Genomic DNA, 9202 nt, shown 5'->3' with positions numbered 1-9202 from the left:
CATCAGAGATGCTTAGTTTTGCAGTTCTCAAACTGTGGATTTGTGTCTCCAGAGGTAACATGCTGGTTAACAGCAAAAATGTTTTTAAATAAATAAATAATATATAGAGGTGAGAAATAACAGACCTCAACTCTATTGTCCCTCTGCAAATTTGTGTACACAGAGTCAATCCCTTACCTCTCTTTAAAAGGGAAAAGTTTCAAAAAGTTCAATGAATAGAAGATTGTTGGGGCGGAATAGATCTGGACAAGGAGAAGAAGTCTGGAGGTAAATGTGAGAAGCGAGGGACATATGCTTTTTTGTTAAAATATTATGTTTGCTGTTGAAGAAAAAATCCAGAATACTTAACGTTGTTGTTTTAGTTAAATAAAACAATTTAAATATCTGTCTGGTGATGTTCTCCTCCTAATACAGCCTGGCAAGAAAATCCTCCAAATATTAATGATTAATCTGTTGAACTGAAGATAGTTCACTTCCCAATGACTGCATACATATCTGCTTCAATTATCTTTGGTAAATGAAATAACCAAACAATCATTCATTTTCTGATATAGCTGAAAAACTCATCTGAAAAGTTTTCAAAATAAACCACTTTAAAAATGTATAGTGTGTACCTTCTAAAAATGAAACCTACATCTATCTCTGAGTTGTGAAGAATATGTATTAAGGTTATAACAACCAACAAGAATGCATTTTTATGTAGAAAACCCATGATTAAATGGAGTCTTCCTGACTAGTGATTTAAATCAAATCCATCCTGCCCGCTGTGCTCTTGCCCCTGGCCCCTTCATTCCCGGGGGGGGGGGGGGGCACAAATAAGTTTGGTGCCAGGCCCACAAAAAGTTAATCCGGCCCTGCTCATAACAATGGAGTTATTAAGTCAGTGTAATGGGCGAGTTACATCGATGGGGGCTACATTTTAGTGTAGTTTGGTTGATGGAAACTGCCTTATGTCGACCTAACTCTGTAGTGTAGCCCAGGCCTTAGGAAGCTGAAACACCTTGTTTGCTAAAAGGGAATGATCTTTTCTAATGAACACCTTTTGAATGTGAAAGCATTTGGCTTTGGAGCAATTGTTACTTAGCTAATTAAGCAAATACCTTAAACCTCTCTCTCCCTGCTCATTTTAGAACAAGCCTACCTGAAAGATAAGCTGAAATATACCATACAGGTTGTACTACAAAACCTCAGACAGCCATATCTGTCTTCATTATTTTTCATCTATTATGTACCATATAAATTTAAGCAAAATAATTTTATATATATTTATATATAAATTAGAAGCAAATAAAAGATTAAAGGGTACACGGAAATCAGCTGTGTTACCACACTGATAGCCAATCACTAATGTTACATTGTACAAGTTGTATATATACTGTATACATACATGTGTTGTAAATCAGTCTGTGGGTGCTGGATGAGAAGAGGGCTGACCAGGAGACTGATGGTCTTCGGAACCTGATTGCATACGAGTCCCTTGTGCAGTCTGGGTTTTCCAGTTACCAGTGCCTTGAAGTTCATTATTGCTAATTTTCTTCCCCCGTGGATGGGGGCTGGCCCCAGCTGCCCCAGCTTGGCCTTTGAGCCACACGAGCAGAGTGGTTGGTGTGACATGGTGGAAAGCCAGAGCAGAAGACATCAGAAATGAAAGCACACAAGGCAGAACCCTGCCTATAGCCCTCCCGAGCTCACACGCGGCTCCCTCTCAAGCCCAGGATACTCGGCAGGTCTCATCAGTGTGCAGATCCGGACTCCCATTCCCAAACGCCAGCGCAGACAGAGCTCTCCCGGGATACCCTGCAGTTCAGTCACCAGACACGTATACACCAGAGCAGGATGTGTGAGCGAGTCACCTTCTCTTGCTGCTCATTTATCACCTGCAGGGCTTGCTCATCCTTTCCGGGCATCTCCGGAGCACTCAGTAGCCCAGCAAGGAGACTGCTCTGGTGGGGAGGAAGCAGCAGAAGTGCACGGGCCTCTGTCCCCACACGACTGGGGGTGGCACGTGGAAAGGGAGGTACAGAAAGCAGGAGATCTAGGAGCTCAGCCGTTTCAGGACAGACACTAGTTCCACTGGCATCACAGCCTAAGGGGTGCGTGTGGCCCAGTATTTGCTGTTATGTTTGCTGTGAGGGCTCAGCAGATGTTCAGTGATGGGACATTCTTAATAATGACAACAGCAGGAGCCCTATGGAAGGGGATTGTTGCAATGGGGGGCGGTCCAGAGCCAGGGGCCTGGAAGGGAGCGAGTCCATGTGCCAAAGCCTGTTGGGTTCAGGGCCGCCCGCTGCCCAGGGAGGGATACTTTGGTCACTGAGCGAAACTCCTGCGGGGAGGGATTTTAGCATCAGGCAAGGGATATGACGGATCACTCAAAAGAGAGGGGTTTCTCTGGCTGCCACTCAGCAGCGACGGTCTAGGGAATGGGCCCTGTTCTAGGGTAGCCTGCTGCTCGTCCAGCCTTGCGATGGGTGGGAGGGGAGTGCCTGCAGCACTGCATGGATCTCAATAAACCCTGCAGCACAGGGGGCCGATAGGCTAAGCACGTGAGCTGGAGCAGTGAGTGACAATCCAGGACTGGTGCCTGCACACAGCAATGAAAGCAAACCATTGCCTGCCACCTTCCTGCAGGGAACCAAGGGAGGGCCCTAGGGCAGACTGGGTCCAGTGGCCCACAGTGGGCTCAACTTTCTACTGGGCCATTGCAATGTTGTGCCCCATTCCCAGCAGCTGGTGCGAGCCCCAAGCACCCTCTGCAGTGCAGGAACAGCTGTTCTCACCCCTTCTGCCCAAAAGTCTCTGGGCTTTTCCCGTGGCACCTGTGACAGAGCTCAGCAGCTCGGCTCAGTCATGCCAGAGGTGGGACACTGCCCAGGGGCCAGAGGGGGTGGTCTGTGTGCAGAGCTCCTGGGCATCTCTCCCCTCGGACTGCAGGGTGATTTAATGGGTGTTTGGGGATTGGTGCTCAGAGCCAGGCTATGGAGCAACCCATTATAGTCACGGGGGTCACGCTGGAATCCTGCACCCCTCCAGCTGCGTTCGGGGATCTTGGATCTGGCATCAGGGGAGTGGGAACTGGGATCCACGAGTCACATGTGCCTGTGCTCCAGCGACTCGCAGCCAGTCACAACACAGCGCTCCAGTCAGAGCCAGCCTCACTCGGGTCCCTGTTCTGGAGCTGGGGGCATCCCGCCAGGCATCTCCCCCCTCTTGCTGTATCCCACATAACTACGTCTCTCCTCCTGCTCCTCCGCTGAGCCCCCCAGGCTCCGCTCCCTAGCCCCAGATTGGGGGTGGGCGCAAGAGAAAGAACCCCACGGAGATAGCAGGAGGATGGGGTGGAAATGGCAGGAAGCCCAAGGGAATGGGAATGGGGGAAAAGGAAAGGGGTAGGGGAGCCATCTGCTTGTTCAAGAGCCTCCCACTACAATTCCGGGCTCTCACACCGAGCTCGCCACGAACCACGCTACTGCTTTGCCTAAACGAATGTCACTGTTCCCTGCACCTCCAGCTGTCCCTTACGGGGACTGACACTGCAATATGACGGGAACCATCCACGCAACAGCTGCTGGTGGCATCAACCTTTGTGCCTGGTGTCCGAAGGGCAGCTCAGAGCCCGAACCCTGCCTGGAAAGTGTTGCAAGAAGGTGTAGAGAGCTGGGAACATCAACTGCTACTGCGAGACATGGAGGGGGAAGGGCCCTCGAGGTGCTGGGCTGGGGTGGGCTATGGATCCCGATGAGCACTGGTGGTATCTATGAACTGCTGAGGAAGGGTCTTGGCTCTAGTCCACGAAGGCTGACTCTACTCTGACTGAGGGCAAGTTTAAAAAGTCTCCCTGGGCAGATCGCCTCTTGTCTGCTCTCGGTACGGAACCGTTTCCCATTAAGACAGAGTTGCAGGGAAAAACCCAAACGAACATGATCCAAAAAAGCATCGTGTTAGAGACGGTTCTAAAAAATATCAACTCAATATTGCAGATTGGAAAAAATCCACTCAAACAATCCGCCAAAAAGTCACCTAAATTGCTTCAGAAATAACCTAATTCATAGCTGTGGGAGCATCGGGCACGGCTGGGAACTATGGAAAGAACCTAGGAATAAGCACCTAATCTACCGTCCCTAGAAAAGTCATCTTCTCCCTAGAGCTTCGGAGATGAATGGGATCAGAGAGTTGCTTTTGTCTGTAAAAAGGAACCTGAACTACAAGCAGATTTTTTAAAAATTAAGTCCATACACAAATGGGGAAAAACGTCAAAAGGAAGAGCTCCAAGGACTGTGCATCGTATCCCCAAAACACGTGCATCTTTGGAAGTCGACGTCTCAGTTAATAAAGCTGAGGCTTCGAAAAATACAGGCAGCAACTTCTGACAGCAATAAATATGCTAGGCTAAAAAGGAACCAGATTCAACATGTCTTTGTTCCTAATTAGTAGCTAAAAAAACGCCACCGTTAAAAAAACACTGAATGCTATTTTATTAGTGCATAAAAAAATAGGTTTGGAATCCCTGTTTTGATTTATTTTCTTTTAAATTTCTGTATTTATTTACTCTGTGTGTGTTTCTGTGCGCTGTGACATAAAGAGAGGACGCTGCCCAATGCGTCCCAGGTGCTCCTCCTCCTCCTCTCCCGTGGCCTGCCAGCCTGCTGTGGGAGGAACAGTTCAGAAGATATCAGGGCACAGATCCCAGTCCTGTTTCTCCTTGGCTTCCCAGTATCCACCCTTGTAAACACAGATCAGCTCCCCTGTCAGGGGATCCACCTTCCTCTCAAACCACAGCGGGATGTAGCCTTCGTAGTCTTTGCCTGTCGAGAGTGGAGAGCACAGCACAAGGGTTGGTTGCACATCTCGTAGGGAAACCAGGCAGCTCTGCTGGCATCCCCACCGTACTGTCAGCATAATGCAGTGCACAGGAACATAGGGCTCAGAATCAGCCCAACAAGACATGCATGGGTCACCCATTGCTAATGGAACTCCTGCCACTTAGAAGGACCAGCCAGCCCTATGAATTCATGAGCCCAGGCCTCCCATGGGAGCTGGTAAACTTCCAGGTGCTGTGGCTGGCTCCCAAAGACGCGCATGGTGGAGTGTCAGAGCTGGAAGGCTCAGAGGTTGTGCCCAGCCAGCTCAGGAGAGGAGATGGGCAGGACTGCAGCTGAAGGCGGGTTCCTCTGCCACATCAGTCATGACACAGCACATCTGGTCCTGGAATCTCAGATCACTTTACCGGGGGGTGGAGGGGGGTGGGAAGCAGCACTGTCCCTATTTTACAGGGGGGCCAGCTGGCACAGAGGGGAAAGGATTTGCCCACAGTCACCCAGCAAGTCTGAAACAGAACCTGCGTTGGGCACCTGAGTCCCAGCCCTCAGCTGACTCCATTAAACTCCTGAAAGGTGTCTAGAGATGGGAAAGAGTGACCAGGCTCCCGACCCAATCCTCTGCCAATTCGGGACTGTGCTGTTCCGGCAGATTGAGGAATGGTTCTTCTGGGACTCGAGACACTTGACTGACTTGCCGCCTCCCTTTGGCCGCAGCTCCCACGGCCTGGGACCAGCAGCCTCCCTGAGTCTCCTGGTTATCTATTGAACCCTTCAACCCAGTCAATCTCACCTTCCTCCAAGGCCTCCACGGCTTCCGCCTCCCGCCTGCGACGGACGGCCCTTTGCTTCTCCTCCAGCCTCTGCTTCTCCACGTTGGCCTCATCCCACTTGCCATTCTCCATGAGCCGCTGGTCAGGCCTCAGCCTGCTGTCTGTGGGGGCCACTCGTTCCTCAGGCTCGTTCAGGGTCAGGGCCAGGTCAGAGAAGAAATACATGTTCTCGGCATTCTCCCTGGAGGAGAAGGGGTCAGGTTAGCGGGTGGATTCTTCCACCCACCCAGATACAAAGGGTCTCCATCCATCCATCCATCTCCTTGCATGGCCCCCCATCACTGAGGTATCTAAGCATCTCCTACCATTAGATCCAGACCTGGCCACACTACCTGCCTGGAGTGCAGGGAGTCCTCAGTGAGGTGGCAGAATTCTTCCTTTGGGGAGCCTTTCCTCCTACCACCCCAATGGAAATGCCTAAGGTACCTCACATGAGAGAAAAGTTCAACCAATGCTGTTCCATGATCTTCCCACAGGAGTCATGGGATCCTCCTACACTCTGTGCCACTGGCCAGGAGGTCAAGAGGGCAGAGGTCACTCCCAAACACACTTCCCCCACGTGCCCAGCATCCAGCAGTGCTGCTGCCCCACAACCAAGCTGGCAAGAGTCATCCCAGAGAACAGGAGAATTCCAGAGACAAGCCAGAAGCGGGCAGTAGTGCTTTGCCGCTTGTACCACATGTTTGACAGCAGCTGCAGGCGGAGGACTAACAGACTTTGGCATTAGCTCTCAGCAGCGAGCCAACATGGCAACGCAATGTAGTACGAAGACTTGGTAGGGTGGAAACCGGGCCACACGGATTGCTAAGCTGGCATGGAAAGCAGTTACATGAACATGGGTTAACCGTGTCAGCAAAGCAGTTTTCCAAACTGGGCTAAATATTTCTTCACAATTCTTCCAGGAACAACGTTAGCTCATGAGACTGTTCTGGAAAGGGAGTGAGCCGTGCTGTTCAGACCCATGTTAGAAACCAGCTCCAGACACGGTTCTGGAACATGCTTGTAACATGGCTTTGTAGAACACCCTTTAGTGTTGACAGCCATGTTATCCCATTCTAAGCCATGCTCCTGTAAAGTCCCTAACACTGTTTACAACTGAGGGTCCGTCTACGCTGCCATCTGAGGTGTGATTGCAGCATGTATAGACATACTCAAGTTAGCTGTGATCTCGCTAGATGGGTTGATGTAGCCAGAACGAGGGACAACGGCACTGAAGGTGCGGTCGCACTGGCCACAGAGCGGGCTAGCCCCACCCACCCAGGACCCTGGGTATATACTCAAGGGTGGGAGATGCTGCAGTTAGCAGCAAACCTCAGAGAAGCAGCAAAATGTGCCTCATGGCACCACTACCCATGGCTGTTCCTCTTGGTCCCCATCCTGCACTGGCCAGAGCAGGAGTAAGTCCCTATTTCTCAGATCACTTTGCCCACCACTGAACTGCAGCCACCTCTGGGCTGAAATGCAGCAGCTGTTGAAGAGCATGGCCACAGCACACCAAGCCCGCAGGGAGGACTCACGGGAGAGGATATTTCTTCCACAGGACCTTTGGGGCCAGCGTCTGGTAGACGGTCTTTTGCTTGCCCTCCGAGCTGGTGCTGGCATGGCTGCTTTGCACTATCTTGGAGCACTCCATATTTTCGTCCCACGTGCCAGACATGACGTAATGCGCCTTCCCATCAGCGTCCGTTACCACGCCCGTCACCTGGCACCGGGGGAAGAAAATCACATGGGCTTACGATGGAGGAGCTTGCAAACATCCAGAGGACAGAGACAAGAGTGGTGCCCACAGCACCCTCCTGGCTGCCCATGGTAAGCACCGGGGCCTGGTTCTGGTACGGCAGCACTGAGGCCTAGTAGAGTCATGCACAGGGAACATCCAGCTCCCCCCACCTCATGCTGGGGCTCATCCCAGACCCAACCCGTCTCCTCCTTCATTCTGCTGTCCAGCTTCGTCTCGCCCTTCCCGGGTCTCAAACGCTGGAGGAGCCAGATGGAACCCGTTTAACATGGCGGGTAGGGACGTGATTGCTATATTCTATCTAGCCTTGGGAACGCTAGAATAGAGGTAAATATGAGCCATCACATTCCATTCGGTGCAGGCAGCTGGCCACTAGGGGGCGCCAGCACAGTTTCAAGGAAATAATCATCAACTTTATTTTAGGGTTGCTGGACTCTTGCTGCCCCAGGTACTGGCTGTCCACAACCAACAGCTATCCCATCCCGTTGGCAACCGGCACTGCCCGGAGGGAAGAATCAATGCCTCTGCGACGCGTGAGGCTGCTTAACCGAGTTGGGTTTTTTCTGGATACGTACCTTTCGGGGGACATCTCTGGAGAAATAGCTGTAGGGTGTAAATTTCAGCTGGCATTTATCTTTTGACTTGTGGTTCACAATCTCTATGTCACCAGACTAGAGAAAAGACCCCGAATCACAGGCAGAGAGAGGGTTTGCAAAGAGACAAATCAGGAGTTAGTTTCAGGTTGTTCACATGCACACACCATCCTCAGCAGCAATGTTTGTCTCCCAAACTCGGGCACTTTAGCCTAGTGCCAGCGAACACACCGGGCTCCCAGTGGGTGTCGATGATAGAAGCCAGCCTAGCAGCTCTGTACCAGTCCACTGGGGCTGGCGTGACAGGGAGAGGGAAAACCAGTGCTGGACTGGGAGCATCAGTGCCAGCCTGGGCAGAAAGGCCAGGGCCAGCTCCGGGGGGCAGAAGGGGGCTACCCATGGATGCAGCTGGTGGGATAGATCTTCCTTCTCGGAAGGTTATGAGGGGGTGGAGGGCCATACTAGATGAGGGGAAGTCTCTCCCAACAGTAAGCCGCTGGGATCCTTTCACTGCCCCCTCCAGAAGCTAGCCCCCCTTCTCTGGAGCAGGATCCTCGTGCCACTCGCCACTGACCTGGTCGATCCAGAGCTTGCCCACAATGATGTTGTGAACGGTGGAGGTGACCTTCCTCCAGACGTAGTGGTTCCCGCTGGAGTGAAATTCTAGATGGATGACACCTGTGGAGGCAGAGGGAGAGAGCCCTTTGCTGTGAGATGAGGGAGTCAGTCCCACGCTAGGGGACAGTCAGATACTGTGCTATCCTGGAGCAGCACCATGAAGACACCAGACTACGGCCATATCTACACTAGCACTTGTCAGCAAAACGTATGTCACTCAGGGTGTGAAAAAACACCCCTCTGAGCAACGCAAGTTTCACCGGCATAAGCGCTCGTGTGCACAGCGCTATGTCGGCGGGAGAGCTTCTCCGGTAGACACAGCGACTGTCACTCATTTCGGTGGTTTTATCATGTTGATGGGAGAGCGGCTACACGAGCAATCGTACAGCAGCGCCGCTGCATCGCTCCAGTGGTGCTGCTGTAAGTTCCCTAGTGTAGACATGGTCTCGCACTGGGAAGACATCGGCATTTTTCTTAAAGGGACACCAGCCCTTCTCATTCAACTCGCTGCTGCTCCCAAGCCCCCTGCTAGGAGCTGAAAAGCTGAACGATGTTTCCTGGCTTAAGGTTTTTCCCACTTGGCAGATGTGAACTCTTCCCTCC

The 9202-nt window shown here is 51.7% G+C and overlaps 1 protein-coding gene across 1 annotated transcript in view; it reads right to left on the bottom strand.

Annotated features, from left to right (window-relative positions):
• Positions 1 to 935: 935 nt before the first annotated feature.
• The window catches only part of OSBP2 (oxysterol binding protein 2), a 417386-nt gene continuing 409119 nt past the window's right edge, over positions 936 to 9202 (bottom strand). Inside the window, exons 11-15 of the mRNA XM_026661193.2 lie at positions 8556 to 8659; positions 7964 to 8059; positions 7168 to 7352; positions 5611 to 5831; positions 936 to 4805 (exon numbers count right to left, since the gene is read on the bottom strand). Coding sequence (XP_026516978.1) covers positions 4663 to 4805; positions 5611 to 5831; positions 7168 to 7352; positions 7964 to 8059; positions 8556 to 8659 — 749 coding nt within the window. The 3' untranslated portion in view covers positions 936 to 4662. The remainder of the gene's footprint in view (positions 4806 to 5610; positions 5832 to 7167; positions 7353 to 7963; positions 8060 to 8555; positions 8660 to 9202) is intronic.

This window comes from Terrapene carolina, unplaced genomic scaffold, assembly GCF_002925995.2.
Source record: "Terrapene carolina triunguis isolate 2854851 unplaced genomic scaffold, T_m_triunguis-2.0 Scaffold951, whole genome shotgun sequence".
NCBI classification, from domain to species: domain Eukaryota; kingdom Metazoa; phylum Chordata; order Testudines; family Emydidae; genus Terrapene; species Terrapene triunguis.
Note: the sequence above shows the minus strand (reverse complement) of the source record. Positions and strands in the feature narration are given on the sequence as shown.